Source organism: Sarcophilus harrisii, chromosome 4 (genome assembly GCF_902635505.1).
Source record: "Sarcophilus harrisii chromosome 4, mSarHar1.11, whole genome shotgun sequence".
Lineage (NCBI taxonomy): Eukaryota > Metazoa > Chordata > Mammalia > Dasyuromorphia > Dasyuridae > Sarcophilus > Sarcophilus harrisii.
In genome coordinates, this window is record NC_045429.1 from 413,631,782 (window position 1) to 413,649,329 (window position 17,548).

At 39.7% G+C, this 17,548-nt stretch overlaps 1 protein-coding gene across 1 annotated transcript; it reads right to left on the minus strand.

The window, feature by feature from the left end:
- Window positions 1–579: 579 nt before the first annotated feature.
- On the minus strand, window positions 580–9,911 carry LOC105750676 (acidic mammalian chitinase-like). Its single transcript, XM_031968708.1, is given in 13 exon segments — window positions 580–770; window positions 1,452–1,593; window positions 2,657–2,721; window positions 2,724–2,772; window positions 3,476–3,526; window positions 3,529–3,660; window positions 3,762–3,885; window positions 5,028–5,152; window positions 5,946–6,111; window positions 6,919–6,975; window positions 7,986–8,187; window positions 9,270–9,298; window positions 9,859–9,911. Coding segments are annotated over 13 exon segments (1,386 nt in total).
- Between the last annotated feature and the right edge of the window lie 7,637 nt (window positions 9,912–17,548).

A 17,548-nucleotide genomic window follows, 5' to 3' on the forward strand; every position in this document is an offset into this window, starting at 1 on the left:
TTGGGGGCAGAGCACAGATTTTAGACTTGTGAAGTTTGGATTTAAAACCTGGTTCTGCCCATTGCACCCTTGACAATTGAATTCGATAAACATTTATTAATCAGTCACTGTTTATAAGCCATGAGAAGCAGTATGGGATAGTGCAGAGAGACAGACTTGAGTCTATGAGATCTGGCTTCAAATCAATTCTTTTGATACATGCTGATCAGTAGTATAACCTAGGACAACTTATCCAGCCTTTCGGCCTGACACGGCTTCCTAAAGCTATTATTTGTGGGGGGAAAAAGATGCTAATACACACTGATAAAGAAGTTCCTCACCAAGATTTCTTACATTAATGGATAATTTCTGTTTTAAAAATATAATAGGCAAAGCACCATACATAGGCTCTTCAATCAAAGAGCTTACAATCTAATTTACCTCCCTCAGAGGTTTATTGTCTTAAAAAATCCCTAGTGAGAGGTGTTTAATCCTGTGTAGTTTTTAAAAAATACCATATGCTTGTTTCAGGTATTTATTGAAAAAGCACAATTCCTGTGGAAAGATTCAAGTTCGGTCTTCACCTTGAATTTCTTTCTTTCAAGGCCAGTTGCAGCATTTGTATTTCTCATCAAACACAAGGCCATCTGCACATCTCTTGGCCACGGTGTTACCATTGGCACACTCAAAGAACCTGGATGGATCATCCGGATCACCATAGGTCCCATCCGCTTTGCCCTCACAGAAGGTGCTGGGAGGCGTTGGCTTGGGAGGATCTGGGGTAATACAGCCTACATAGCAGAAGAGAAAGATCTCAGGAACCATACAAAAAGTCTTTGGGAAACCATTCCTGGACTGGAAAGCCATTCAACCCACATGAGTCCATTTCCAGATTGAAGAATCTATAAAACTTAAAGACCTTTAGAGACATGCACCTAGCATGTGGATTCCAGCCTTTCTCATCTTATTCTGAGTTTCTCCCTAACTAGGTTTTACTGTTCTTCAAGGTCCAAGCCTAGATTCTTTTTGTGCCTTTGGGAATAGAGACAAAATCTTGGGACAGCTAACTTGTGATACTTCTGTATCCTCAGGATTTGATAAAGGTTTTAATAGATTGTAAGCTGAGAGTATGTTATTAGTGTGATGGAATTTCCTAAAAAGCAAATAAAATGCCAAACTACTTCAATACAAGTTTTATGCTCAGTTAAAAGAAGGAAATAGATCTACCATATTCTAGACAGGTCAGATGCCATCATGAATCTGGGGTTCAGTTCAATTTCTAAGAATTAGAGTTGCCCAAAACTAACTTGGCCACTTTTGGGGGTAACAAACTCTCCTTAACTTGAATTGTTTCCATAGATGTACAACTGCCCTTGTTGGATCTGTAATAGAGGAGTTTAAGCACTGGAGGAGCTGATGGACTAGGTAATCTCTAGGGTCCTTTCCAGCATTGAGACTCTGCAAACACTTACCTGGTGTCTCTAGACCAAGCAAAGACTTGAGTTTGGAGAGGAGGGGATAGGATCCCTCACCACAGAAAGTACCCAAGAAATCATCAAGGTCCAGGGCCCAGACCATGGCACCACCAAACCCATTTTCTTTCAAAAATTCCACCTATAAGACAAGTGTATAATCAATCCATTGACAGATATTTATCAAGTTCCAACTGTTATAGACCCAGAACTAGCTAAGTCCCCAAAAGAATCCCCCAAATCATAAAAATCCAGGGCTCAAATCATAGAATTGTCAAATTCATTTGCTTTCAGAAATTCTACCTATAAGACAAGTATACAATCAATCCACTGACCAATATTTATCAAGTTCCAACTATTCTAGATCTAGCACTAGTTAAAATAAGTTCCCAAAAAGGACTCCCAAAATCATAAAGATCCAGGGCTCAAGCTATGGTACTGCCCAATTCATTTGCTTTCAGAAATTGTACTTATAAAACAAATTCATTGACCAATATTTATCAGGTGCCTGCTAATCAGCATTATCTCTGTGTCCAGCAGAAGGGAATGAAGATGACTCCTCAGTGACAATTCAGGGCAACAAAAATAGAATCCATCTAAGGGGCTCTTAGCATGATAAGGGGTTATTAAAAGGTACAACTCTCTCTCTCTCTCTCTCTCTCTCTCTCTCTCTCTCTCTCTCTCTCTTTCTCTCCATATATATACACTTTAAACTTTGGTTTCTACAATATCTTCCAAGAATTATTCCCTATTTAAGCAAAACTAGGTTTGGATGGCCTATTACAATGATTGTCAATCATGGTATATATGCCTAAGAAAGCATGATCTCCTGAGGAAATGAGTTGATTTTTACCACGCCACAATCCTCCATGATATCTGGGAAAAGTGACCACCAGTGACCAATTCAGATACTTGTGAATCTATTAGAAATGCCCTCAACTCCTCTACTGCTTCTGCTTTCTCTCTTAAAATGCTTTTTTCTACCAGGATTTGAGAGAACAAGAATTGAAGGGAAGAAGTCAATCCTGTTGTTCTGCAGGAATCTTTGATTCCTGCTTGCCCTGAAAATCCCTCCAAGGAAAGGATTTCATGAACTAGGCAGGAGACTTGACTAGATGGCTCATTTCTAGGGCCCTATAATTTTATCTTTTCTCTGTTATTTAAGTCCCTTAGTGACCCACTCAACTTATAACTTGGAGACTTACCTTGTGCTCATAGCTTTTAATGTTGTCAAATCCAACCCACTCGTTCCCCTTGTAAGCATAAGGACCTTCTGGTCCTCGATCCATGCTGTGGTAGCTTCAGGTAAAAAAGTGCAGATCTAACCAGAGAGTCTCAAGTTAGCAATTCTTTTAGTTGAAATGGAGCCAAGGAGACCCTTGAGTCTGGGGGAAGCTCTCTTGGATCCTCTTACGGCCATGAGAAGGTAAAAGTCACTCTGGTTGGGTAACTGTACATATAACATCCTAAGAATGGCAAACCCATATTCTCTCTCCACTTGTAAATCAGCAGCTGGGGGGTACGTCAGTAAGAAATGTCCTCAACTTCTCCCCTTCAACTCTCTCTTTCTCTTAAAATGAATACAGCCAGTGACCAATCATCCCTGTACCAATCACCCCTCTTCAAAAAGGCCAGGGACTGTCTTTGCTACTCTAACCACTGCTTGAATGAAAATAATTTTTCCCTCATTCATTTTAATGAAAGAGAGCCTGTGAAAGAAGGGACCTCTTCTACTTGGAGGACTTTTAATTATCAGTTCTATCCTCTGGTGCCAAGTGATTAATAAAAAGAAAAGGAGTTGTTGGAGGGTTTTCTGATATTAGGGGCCTATAATTTCAATTCAAGCTCTTGTTAAAGATAAGACAAGTTTGTGCAAAAGCCATGCCCTTGATTTCCCAAGATTATCTGGACATTGCCCCTTCCATTCTTAAGGATCAAGAGAATAGAACCAGAAGGAATATAGGGAAATAAGATCTGTTGGATCTACTATACCATCTAACCTAGATTTTCTCTGGAGAGGTTACCTCATAATAGGCCCAGAATCCAGCTTCTCGGGTATAGGGTCCAATAGAGCCTCGGCTCCTGAAGCTGGAGCCCCCACAGACACATCAGAAGAAGTGAGCCTCATGGTACGTCCATAGGTGGGGAACCCCATGATGAGCTTTTCTGCAGGAACGCCATTGTCTCACCAGTATTTCATGGCAAATGCCTGTGGGAACATCGAGTTTGAGGCTCAGGAATAAGTTACCTTGCTTTTCCCCACCCTCCCCACAGGGGAGCCAGGATCAACTTCATCTGCTTTAACCTTACACTATTAAAGTAGATAAAGTCACCATGGTCAGTAGAGCCCTGATACAGGGGGCTGTTATGTCCCTTGACCGGGTCCCGACCACCATGAAAGTCATAGGTCATCACACTGATCAAGTCCAGGAGTCTGGCAAAGAAAGAATATTGAAAATATTAGTTGTGGCTATATACATCTAGTTCTCTGTCCCATCCAATGAAGGCTTCCCCTTAGCAATATCTGGATCATCCAGCTTCTGCTTTTTCCAAACAGTGAATACAGTGGGTGCCAACTAGTCTTATACTTAGCACATGATCATTCAATCTTTTCTTGAAGACCTCCAGTGAGGGAGAGATCCAATACCTTCTGAGGTAGTCCATTCATCTCTAAGAGAGCCCTAATTATTAGGAACTGCTTTTTTTCCCATTTAGTGTAAATTTGCCTTTTCACAATTTTTAACAATTTCTCCCAGTCCTACACTCTGGGATCAAGTAAAATGGTTCTGAATGGTTCTTTTGTATGACAGTTCTTCACAGACTTGTGTATAACTCTCATGGAGGAAGAAGGGAGGACAATTGTTAGGAAGGAAGGAAAAGTAAGAAGAATATAGTAGAATATAAACTCCTAAAAGGCAAAGGGTTTCATGTTTGAAATATAATAGGCACTTCATAAAGGCAGAAGGAAAGAAGGAATGGAAGAAGGAAAGAAAGAAGGAAGGGAGGAAGGGAGGGAAAGAGGGAGGAAGGAAGAGAGGAAGAAAGGAAGGGAGGAAGGGAGGAAGGGAGGAAGGGAGGGAAGGAAGAAGGGAGGGAAGGAAGGAAGGAAAGAAGGAAGGAAGAAAGGAGGAAGGGAGGGAAGGAAGGAAGAAAGGAAGGAAGGAAGGAAGGAAGGAAGGAAGGAAGGAAGGAAGGAAGGAAGGAAGGAAGAAAAAAATAGACACAGAGCCAGGATCCATTGGTCTAAATATTTGCTCCAAAGCCTTACGTGTACTGAACAAGTATAACTAGGCCCCAATTGGTACAAATCCGAGAAAGTGATGACTTCTATTTGAATTCACACTATTCAAAGTGATAATTATGTAAAAATATGGTCATTGGTTCTAATCCAAAGGAAATAATGGAGCTGATAAATGGGTTGTATTATAGGTAATAATTAGGACCTCTCCATAATCCTGAGTTGGATTAGTTGACTAGTCTGATCGATGGGTGTAGGTGCCCTGTGAAATGGGACAAAGAAATCAAATTCATGTCCTGGATTAGAGTGGGCCATTTTTCCTTCTGTGCCCAATTTACGCTCCAATCTTGGCAATCTCGTAGCCAGCATCAATGGTCCCTTTGCCAGCAGACACAGCTGCTGAGATAAGCAGTCGAGGTCTGTTTGTAAGTTGGGCCTCAGCCTCAAAAGCTGCTAACATTTCCTGGAGAGAAAACAAGAGTGATTGTGATAATAATGAAAATGTTTGTTCTGTGGCAAATGGAGATTTGCCTAAATGATCCAGGTTGGATTTGAAGCACAGTGTTATTTTACAGAAAAAAAAAAAAAGCCTTCTAGAGAATACTAATAAATGACATTTATGGAGCATTCTTAGGTTTACAAAATACATGTGTTGGCTCATTTGATATTCATAACTACTTGATAAAATAGGAGTAATCACAGCTCAGAGAAAGTAATTTGTTCAAGGCCACACAGCTATTGCGGAGCAAAGATTGAATTAAAACTCAGTTTTTTATCCAAACTCTAAATCCATGATAATTGATAATAACAACCAACATTTATACAGCATTTTGGGGCAGCTAGGGGGTACAGCGGACAGAGCCCCAGATCTGGAGTCAGGAAGATTTGGGTTCTAATTCAGCATGTGTGACCTTGGGCAAGTCACTTAACCTGTATTTTCTTCAGTTCTTCATCTATAAAAGGGGAGAAGGAAATCACTCCAGCAACTTTACCAAGAAAAACCCATGAACAAGTCCATTAGGTCACACCACAATAAATATAGCACTTGGAGGTTTACGAGCTCTTTCCAGACATGCTGCCTTTCTAGATGGCACCTGGGCACATGTGGGTGGCAAGGATGCTTGCCCTTTTTCTGCCCTTGAGAGCTAAGCTCAGTCTGGGGACCTGGGATTTCTGGAAAACGGCCTCCAGTTTTCTGCTTCTGTTTAGTTGAGGGGTTCGGAGCTGGGGGGTTCAAGGGGCCATAGCAGTCCCACCTCAATCAGAACAGTGAAGCGCTGTTTGTCCTCCGGAGGGCTGCCCCGGGACCCCGGGTACTCAAAGTCCAGGTCAATCCCATCGAAGCCGTACTGCCGAAGATACTCAATCACGGAGTCGATGAAAATCTTACGGTTGCCAGCCGAGGCCACCATGGTGGTGAACCTAGCAAGAGTGTCAATGTAAACTCACACAGCTAGAAGGAATCTCAGAAACCTCCTTTTATGACTGAGGAGCCTGAGGTCCAGGAAGAAAAGTGATTTTTTTTGTGGTCATACAGCTGATTAATGGAAGACCTGAGATGAAGGCCAGATCCCCCAGAATTCCCATTCCAATATGGTGATTATGCTTCCCCTTTCTCTCATCTGGACTAAGCTCAGGGGCAGATTACCTAAATAAACACCATAAATCAGGCTTTAAATTCATATTTCTAAAGCGCACTAAGTTTCTTCCCAAAAGCTCCATGTATAATATAAATTTATATCATATTATATTATACATAATATAATATAAATAAAATAAATATAAAATAAATAAAAATATAAATATAAATAAAAATAAATAAATAAATAAATAAAATCCTCAAATTTTTCTTATCGGAAAACAGAGATTTCATCAGAGAAATTAAGCGTGTTGGCTACAGTCACACAGCTGTTAAGTGTCTGAGATTCGGTTCAAATGAGATCTTGTGATCCCAGCTCCAGTACTCTTTTCACTAATTCCACACTGGCTCTGAGACATGAAAAGTACTTAAGCAAGTGAAGGATAAAAATCCAAGACAGATTATTCATCCCTTTCTTAAATCCATTGTTTTTTGCTATTCCGGGAATATTGTCCTGATTTTCTCCCTTCTGTCACATCTCAGCCATTGCCCCCTTCACATAATCTCAGGTTCCTCTTCTCCTTGAGACATCAGAGCTGACCCCATCTCCCATCCCTTCCACCCATCCTCGGAGAAGGAAAGATTCTCACTTCTGGGTACCGAAGTTCCACCCGCAGATAGCCAGGAGTGTGACCAGGTTCTTGTTGCTAGGAAAAAGTAGAGATTTTAGAACTTAATCATCCCCTGCAAATACCCTGGAAACTGCTTCCTATGGTATCTCAGTCTTTGAGTTCTGATGGAGAGAGAGCTGTATACCCAGCAGGGACTCCCATGCCCTTCTTTAAAGGGAGTAATGTCCATCCTACTGTCCGTAGCAATGACTAAGCCTAAGGTTGGAACCTCCATCCCTGGGATGAGCCCACCAAACTACATGCCCAAAGTGAGCGAGTAGAATTAGGAGAAAGGAGTGAAGAGATATTTCCCAGTACACACCCCCAAATGTTCATCTAACTTGATAAAAAATATTTCTACTTAACCCAGGGACATACTCAGGGCACTCGGTCAGACATCTATAGAAATCTCAGAAGCATTTTCTTTTCCCTTTTTTTTTTAAAGTCCAGATCATAAAAGGATTTAGTTCCTCTTTAAATCAAGGATAGGCTCCCTTCCTCCCTATGGCCATTGAGGCAAATGATTTCCCAAAATCCCATCCCTGGGATCAAATTAGGAATCATTGCTTCTTTCCTTTTCCTGTCTTGTTGGGTTTTCAGCCAAACAACCCTATAGTCACCTGGGCAAGAAGGGATGCTTGCTATTATCAGTATCTGGGGCCTGAATGTTATCTGAATGGAGATAAGTGGAAAATTGAAGTAAAAATCCAGATAATTCAGGCAGGGAGGAGAAAAAATGCCAACCCTTAATAATTATTATATAATAATATATTAATATGTGTTAAAATAATAATAACAAATAATATAATAATAATTAATTAACAATTAAGGGAAAATAAAATTATTTAGTCCTCATCACCTAGATTTTGGAGCTCCATGACCTAAGACTTTAATTGTTCTTTCCCCACATTAACCCTCTCTATTTTGTCCACATTGACCCAGGCTACAGCCCCAGAGACTAAACTGGGGACCCAGGCTTCCCCCTGATTTACATCTCCCACAGTCTGCCCACTCCACCCCATTTGTTTCCAGAACTGGCTACTGACTGCTCTTTCAAGGCCTGGAATCTTGGGTAGAGGACATCATCATTCCACTCATAAGGAGCAATCTTGTTATTGCTCATGGTGGCAAAGGCATAGATGAGGTGGGTGCACATGCAGGGGTCCACATTCTCTGGCATGTACTTGGCAGGGTCCGGCCGGTACTGGGACCAGCTGGTAAAATAGCACACGAGCTCGAAGGCTGCCCCTGGGGAAGAGAAGGAAAAGACATTGTGACTCAAGTGCTTCCCTCTCAGGGGAAACCTTCTGGAACACAGACCCTCAGATTCTCAGCCTAAGAAATCATTTCAATAAAAACATAATTTAAGCTATATCTGTATTAAATCATTCCCTCAAACTTTATTGTAAAATGTTAAATTTCCTTAAAGAAATAAAACTTTTATTTTTTTATTTTAGTTTGTTAACTAGATACTGGATGTTTTATAAATTATATTTATACTCTTTTAAAAAGAGCATCATATATACTAGGACATATTCAACATATATAGGACTGCTTGCCATCTAGGGGAGGGGGTGGAGGGTGGGAGGGAAAAATCGGAACAGAAGTGAGTGCAAGGGATAATGTTGTAAAAAAAATTACCCTGGCATGGATTCTGTCAATAAAAAGTTACTATAATAAAAAAATAAATTAAAAAAAAGAGCATCATAATAAGTGTCATAATAAGAGTGATATAATATTAAAATATTAAATTTTTAAACTTATAATTACTTCAGACAAATAAAGGTTGCTTTTTCAAAAAATAAGGAGGAGGAGGAGGAGGAAAAGAAGAAGAAGAAGGAGAAGAAGAAGGAAAAGGAGGAGGAGGAGGAAGAGGAAAAAGAGGAGGAGGAGGAGGAGGAGGAGGAGGAGGAGGAGGAGGAGGAGGAAAGTTCAGATTGAAGCTCCCAGGAATTAGAGCTGGGAGGTACCCTAAGGATCAGCTAGTCCTTCCACAATCCCACACAAGATCACAGATTTAGAGCCTTCACCACAAATTCTCTCACGAGACTAACAAAATTTAGAGATGGCGCAGCTCCAAAATCAACAGCCTGCTGAAGTTTTTCGGTTGTCTCTTTAGTGTGGACTCTATGGGCTGTCTGCTTCCAGCCCTTCGTTTTACAGATGAGTAAACTGAGGATCAGGGACATTGAGTGATTAGGCAGGGAGTCCATATTCCATTGTCTAATTCCAGAGCTTCCAGGGTCCATGGTTGTTCCCACGCCCATGAGCCAACTCGTAGCTACTAGAAATGGAGGATTTGGGGGTGGGAAGAAGGTTACTGTACTTACCAAGCTGCAGCTGCAGCAGCAAGACCAGACTTGCTGAACAAAGGGGAAAAGATGACTTTCCATCTGCCCTGCCTGGAGTGGGGGGCTTCCCCTCATAAATGGCATAGTCCTTCCTTTGCAGCTCAGCCCAAGGCAAGCACCCATCTCCCAGGTACTCCCATATAGATGATGCTCATTGAAGATTCTACTTGTTGTTCAGAGCACTTTGCAATCCCCGGGGAGAAAGAAACCCCCAGCCTCAAATACCCTACCCCATGGGGGTATCTTATCAATCTGCACCCACAAACCCATATCAGAATTGTTTATCTAGTAATTTTATTTTACAGTTTACAAAGCACTTCCCTCATATAACAGTCCTGTGAAATAGACAGGACCCTTCCCAATTGCCTCCTTTTTACAAATTAGGAAACTGAGGACTGGAGGGATTAAGAAATCATTCAGAGCCACATGATCTCTGCAGTGAGAAGGGCAGCGAGTCCCAACTTCCAAGCTTTCAGGAGGTACTTCCAGGTCTAATTTCACACGGGTGTAGCATCCCCTCCCCTCCTCTCATTCTGGACCTTGAACCCACGGGTGAGAGACAGGGCACCCAAGGCAATGAACTAGAAGCCGAGTGGGGAAGACCCATCCAGCCCAAGGCATTTCCCTCTTTTTGACTGATGGAGCAGAATGGATAATGCAAAAATTGGCTGATGTTTGCTATAGCCACATTCAGGCTAGAAAACAACCATCTGGAGTCAAAGAGGAGGAAAGAAATGGTTTGGGGGCTCGAACTCCTTACCAGACCAGTGCAGCATCTTTCCCCTTCACTCTGTGGCTCCAGTCTGCAGCATCATGTTGCCCAGAGCCAGCTGCCATGGGCACCCAGGGACTACAACTCACATTTGTTCTGTTCCCAGGGGACCAGGGCTGAGCCTGCCCTGGAGCTGCAACTGTATTCAAGCTCCCACTTTCTTATGGCTAGATCCGGGGACCCCCAAGCCTCCAACTCTGACTCACCCCTATTTAAAGCAATTACACCACATTTTAAGACTCTCCTCCAGGGGCTTTATTTGGGATGGATTAAGATGAGACTTTCTTAGACCGACCAAAGGAGGCATGAAGCCCGATGTGTCGGAAAGCTCTGAATGCTAAGATCCTAGCAGCTTGGGTTCAGACTTCAGAGATCATCAGTTTAATCTTTTACAGGTAAGAGGAGTCCAAAAAGGTGGAGTAATTTATCTGAGAATGTCAGAAATCCTAAATTTTAACCTACAATCTCAATATAATCTTGAAAGAATTGCATCACCACGGAGCTTCAGCTCCCTTCCTTATAAAATGGAAAGGTTCAAAACTGTAATGATAAAATAATGTTTTAGAGTTCACAAAGTATGATAAAACTATGTTTTAGAGTTCACAAAGTACCTGCTTAAAAAAAAAACAATTTTTACTTTTCCCCAGTTATATGTCTTTAACTTTTAACATTCATTTATTTTTATTTGAACTCCAAATTCTCTCCCTTCCTCCCTTATCTTCCCAATTTGATATAGGTTATACGTACTCAATCACATAAAATATTTTCATATTAATCATTTTATGAAAGAAGACACAGATCCAATGAAAAATAACACAAAAATACAGAAAATGAAAAATTGTATGCTTCATTTGCATTCAGGTTCGATAGTTCTTTCTCTGAAAGTAGAGAGCATTTTTCTTTGCGAGTCCTTCTTAGATCACTGCATTGCTGAGAAGAGCTAAGTCGTTCACAGCTGATTATCATATAATATTGCTGTTACTGTGTACAATATTTCCTGGCTCATTTTGCATCAGTTCATATAGTCTTGCCAGATTTTTCTGAAATCCACCTGCTCATCATTCCTTGTAGCACAGTAATGTTGCATTATAACCATAGCCATTCCCCAATTGATGAGCATCCCCCTCAATTTCCAGTTTTTTGACACTACATAAAGAACTGCTATAAATAGGTACAAATTGGTCCTTCCCTCACTTTTTTGTTTTTTAATCTTTTTGAAATACAGACTTAGTTATGGTATTACTAGATCACACCGTTGTATCACTCTTTGGCTATAGTTCCAAATTGTTGTCCAGAATAATTAGATTAGTTCACAACTCCAATGACAATCTATTAGTGTCTCAATTACACTCCATTTTATAATATGTATATGTATCTATATGTACGCGTGTTTACATATATACAAATTATACATCTAAAATTATCCATTTATTTATATTTTATGTGCATATATTAATGTAATGTTATATATTATAATAGAATAATGTATGGAATATCCATGTAATGTTATATGATATAATAATATATGATTGTTGTTTGTCTTTCATTCTCAAAGAGCTTTGTAACATTGGGAAGATGATGTCATGACTTGCAAGTGAATTTATCTATATGTATGTTATAGATAATAAACCTATATATAAATTATATGTCATATTATTAATATAAAACCTATGGATAAATATGCATGTAATGCACATGTACATACATAAACAGAATACATGTTTGTGTATTAATACATATTAATAGAGCACTGAGCCTGGAATCAGGAAGATCAGAATTCAAATTTGGCTTGAGACTCTTAATAACTGTGACAATTGCCTTAATTCCTGTCTCTTCTTTTGTAAAATTGATAAAGCACCTACTTCCAAGGGTATTTGTAAAGATAACATATATTTGGAAAGCATTTTGCAAACTTTAAAATGTCATATAAACATTTGCTATTATTATTATTATTATTAATTTTTTCTCTGCCTTTAGATTTTTCTATTTGTGAAAGCCTGAGCTTGCCTAAGGTTGTGATATCAATACAAGTCCCTTGCTTTTAGGACTTCCATTTGGGAAGAAAGTCTACTTGTGCTTCATTCGTGCAGAATTGGGGATGTGTCTCCTGTCTGCTTATGGGAATCAAAATTTCTCAGATATCTACACATCGTGGTTATTAATCACATCAGGCGAGGATTGAGAAGTCATCTGTTTTTTCTTTTATATAAGATAATGCAGTGCAGGGATGTCATGGGAAAGAAATTCATAAATATATAACAATTATGGTGAACAATTAAGGAACAAATCATCCATAAGGAAACAGCTTGCCTAAACTCCATGAAGAAGAAAAGAACTGGCTTCTCTATGTGAATCCCGGTGTCTCCCATGGAAAGGAGGAACCAGGAAAAAATTGCACCCTAATTTAACAAAGATACATTTTTTAGCCTGAAGTTTCCAAAACCAAAAAGGGCTTTCAGTTACAAGGTAATAAATATCCTAGTTATAGCAAAGGTTAAAAAAAAATCTGAGAATCAATTAATTAGTTAGTTGATTACTCAATTATTTTAAGCTATAATCCCTAAATTCATAGTTGTTTATCATCCTGTTTGTGTACGAGCTGACTGATTGAGGACAGTTTCCACTTAGAGAATTCCTTTTTTAGTTCAGTTCTCTAGCACAGCAGGCTGGGCTGAGACCATGGAGATGAGCTTTTACTGCCCACCTGGTTTGTATCAGGTACACTGCTGGGGGCTTTTCTGTCTTCTCAATAGTTAAACTAAAGTCTTCACTAGGTCAATACCTACTTTACACCTTGGGTTCTAGTTTTGGTTCTATAATCTAATGAATCTTCCCCAACAAAGGGGAAGTTGAGGGTGAGAATAAAAATTAACCAGAGTGCAAACATTTTTTGCCCTTTTCTCTTGTGCCTTTTTTCTAGAGCAGAGAACTGGGGAGGGGGAAAGATTTATCTCTTCCTATCCCCTTACTAGAAGCAATGAATAGTGTCTCAAAGCAGAAGCATCTGCCAAGCTTCATGTCCTTGTCCAAGTGGCTTGAGGGAGGTTCTTGAATCTCAAATATAGACTTGACATCTGATAATGGAATCTTCCAATCCAAGAGATGATGACAGCTTGGGATAATAGGATTATTGATGATAATAGGAATACTCTACAAAAATTTATATTTGGGTGGGGGAGCTGGTTGTTAAACCTTTACCAGCCCATTGCTGTAACTGTTCCTAACTTCGCTGTGCAGAAGAATTATCATCTTAGTCTTCCACTTAACCTCTCATAAAGGATCTTTACCCTTATTCCCTCAGAATATTTTGAACCATAAAGAGAAAACACAGGCTAAACAAATGTAATGCAAGTCTGAAACAACCTAAATTTTCTCTCCTAGATTTTTTAGGCTTGGGGAAAAAAAAAACAGGAAATACACAGTGGAAGATGAATTGTCTGGAATATTTTAATATAAAGACAGTATCCTAAAATCATTGATGTCAAACTATAGTAGGACTTTTAAAGAAAAAACAATTAACTTCTTTTCAGAAAACATATTAGAAGATGAAGATGCAGGTGGGAACAAACACTGAGACACACCTGAGATAGCATGGAAAGTGACTTTGTGAGACCCAGGCAGTGCAAAGTAACATCAGAGACATTGGAGACACTAGTGATTAACTAAAAAACAGTTGTCTCAGTGTCCACAGGAAGGAGTGGGTGAATGAACCATCATCCATCAATAACGAGACTGCTCCTTTTCCCCTTTTTGTGACTTTGATAGGGGGAATCCCGGATAGACCTTCACAAATAGTCTCTCGGTTCATCTCTTCCCTCAGAAAAATAGAAATTTGGAACCCACCTGTTAGTGAAAGTTAGTGAAAGGTTTAATGTAGTATCTTTTATTTTTAATTCTATTTATTTAATTGATATTCTAGCATACAGAGTAGCCTTTATGGGTCACACAAGTTGAAAGAGAGATGAAATCTAAGTGGGAATTCAGAGAGAGGGAGTCAGGGCAGAAATGCAAACAAAATAAGTTACAACATTTATATTTCCAACTCTAGACTAAATAAGTTGAATTAAGGCATTAATAAATTGAGAGCCACAAGGAACTCAAACTGGTCTTTTCCCAGTATCTCAGAAAAATAGGCAATCGATTCAGGGAGGACCAAAAACCAGAGGAACCCAGTTAGAGTCCAAGTAAACAATCCATGTCTGCAAATGTACTAGAAGAAATACAGGAGTTGGAACATCTGGAGCTGGGAGTCTCTGCTAAGATTCTTCTCTTAGCAACAGCTCCAAGCCACACTCCATCATGCTAGAAAAATCAGTGTTCTCTGGAGGATGTGGGCAAAAAATGGCTCACAAAACTGTACCAATTCCTTCACACGGGAACTGTAGATGAATTTTAACTTCTTACTCACTCATTGCTTACCAATGAAAGGTGGTCCGTCCTGAACTGATCTTGAATTCACTGTAAATGAGCTGGTTCTATGGTGGGAAATGATGAGGGGACCCTCCCAGGGGTATGAGATGGGGAAGATACCAACATCAGGAAGATGGTTGATAAGCTCCCCCATTCGATTTGATGAGTTTACAGGGTAATAAACCTATGGAACATTTGTTGGGCATCAATCCAAAGAGAGGGGAAAGGAACAAACATTTGTTAAATGTCTTTCATGTACTAGGCACATGAAATATTATCTTCAAATACCAATGGATCATTGGTACCTTGCAGGGAGAACAAGGGGCTTCTCCCATTAAGCTTCAAGCACTAGAACTGACTCCAAGATAACCTAGTTAGCTAAAATAGAATAAAATTCTATAAATAAAATAGAATAAAATAAGATTCTTGGCAGAATAGTCACCCCTCTTGTTCACTAATAATAATAGCTAATATTTATCCAGAATCGTAGGGTTTGAAAAGAGCTGTGCTATCTCATTTCATCCTCCTGCAACCCTGTGAAAGGTACTATTATTGTCCTCATAATAATTTAGAAAACTGAGGCTGAATGAGGTTAAATGACTTAGCAGAATCATACAACTGGTAAGTACTTGAGTATATGAACTCACGGTTTCCTGAATCGAGGTGTGACATTTTTATTCACTGTATCACCTAACGGCTAGATGGTTCTCGTTCCTTTTTGCCCTTTTCTCTTGTGCCTTTTTTCTAGAGCAGAGAACTGGGGAGGGGGAAGGATTTATCTCTTCCTATCCCCTTATTAGGAGCAATGAATAGTGTCTTGAAGCAGAAGCATCTGCCAAGCTTCATGTCCTTGTCCAGGTGGCTTGAGGGGAGTTCTTAAACCTCAAATATAGGCTTGACATCTGATAGTGGAATCTTCCAATCCAAGAGATGATGACAGCTTGGGATAATAGGATTATTGATGATAATAGGAATACTCTACAAGCAAATAATGGAAGTCAGTACAAATATATTTGTCCATTCAGCATGAGACAATATTCTTGAACCCCAGCCTCCTGTGTAGAAAATGAGAATTTTTTGACTTCCTAAACATTGTTTTTTTAGTCGCGTCTTTTTTTTTTTTTTTTTTTTTTTTTTTTTTGAGTTTTCCTGGCAAAGATACTGGAGTGGCTTGCTATTACCTATTCCAGCTCATTTTATAGATGAGGAAACTGGGGCATACAGAAGAAAGTGATTTGCCCAGGTTACAAGGCAGCAAGGATCTGAGGCCAGAATTGAATTCAAGTTTTCTTTATTCAGGGCCCAATGTTTTATCCACTGTATATCTAGCTGCCCTAGGTATTATATTCCTAAAAATCTAACTTTCTAGTCCGAGAAAGGAGATTTCTTGGGCAGTGCTAACCTTGTTACCTCAGGAATAACACCAAACTAGAGTTTGGACTTTAAGACAAAAAAAAATCTCCATTTGAAAAAATAAAAAAGAAAGAAGAAGGAAGAGGAGGAGGAGGAGGAGGAGGAGGAGGAGGAGGAGGAGGAGGAGGAGGAGGAGGAGGAGCTACCATAGAGAACTCTTTGGAAGAGCTTAGGATTCACTGAAATGCTGCTTCAAAGTCAGGAACCTTTGTAACATCTCCTAAACAAGTTTTCTCTCCTCAGACATTTCACCACCCTAGTTCAGTCCCTCAGCAGCTCACATCTGGACCAGGACAATAGGCGCTGGTTGATTTCCTGGGCCTTTGACTCCAGAGCATCTTCCACTCAGCTGTAAAATTTATCTTCCAGAAGTTCAGGTCTGATCTTGTCACCCCCCTACTCAATCCACCCCAGTGGATCTTACTTCTGCAGTGAAATATAAAGTCTTCTGCTTTTAAAGCCCTTCATCCTTCCCACCTTTCGTATCCTTCCTACCTCTTCCTCCCCTCCATGTAACACCTAACACCAGCCTCATCCTGTTCCTTACATAAGGCACTCATCTCCTAATTTTAGGCATTTTCTCCAGCTCTCTCCCATGACTGAATGCTCTCCCTCTTCCTCTCCACTTCCTAGCTTCCTTTAAGTCCCAAATAAATTCTCATCTTCTACAGGAAACCTTTCCCAATTCCACTCAATGCAGGTGCCCTCCCTCTGTTGATTATTTCTAATTTATCCTGTGTATAGCTTGTTTTCACATAATTGCTTACATGTAGCCAGCTTCCTTCCTTCCCATTACATTAGACTGTAAGCTCCTTGAGGGCAGGAATTAGCTTTTTGTCTTCCTTGCATCTCCAGCCCTTAGCCTGGTGTCTGACATTTATAGATGCTTTCGCTGGACCCCACATTAGTGGAAGAAGGAACTCTCTTTAGATTTATAATGCATCTCACAGCTACTTGCCTTCATTTTTTCAAGTCCCTGTCCCAACTCTATTTCCAACAATGGCTAGCTTTATAGTACATTCACCCAATGTAATTTGCAAAAAATTCCCAGGGGATGGGACTAAATGCCTTTTTTTCTCCAATACTAAATATCTGTCTCAGTTTTAAGGAAACTAAATATGGCCAACAGGCAAGGTATAGGTTGGAAATTTATTCTGGACCTTTAAAAGCAAAGGTACCACAGAAGTAAAGTGATTTCACTGATTTTTTCCTACTATGTCAAATACTTGGATCCTATCATAGAAAAGCACTGAGTGCTAAATTTGGAGTCACAAATCAAATAGGACGAAGTCAAATAGAATGATGGACTTGGAGTCAAGAAGATTCAAATTTTATGACTGTACAAAGCACTTGAAATCCATTAGCCTCAGTTTCCTCATCTATACAGTGAGGATACTGGTAACATCTACGATTGTTGTGAAAATTAAAGGAGATGACATATACTTTTATCTAAATCCTAGCTTTTAATTCCTCAAAGTCTCAATTTATTTATGCTTTAAATGATGGGGTTATAGTAGTGGACCATCCAGATCTCTTCTACTTTAATACCCTGCTGATATCATTTGTAGAAATGAGATAATCATATTTGGAAGTTTTCCCAGTATAAACTCCAAGTAGGGGATAATGAGCCAAAAGATTAAATGGCTCTTTTGTTTACCACCTC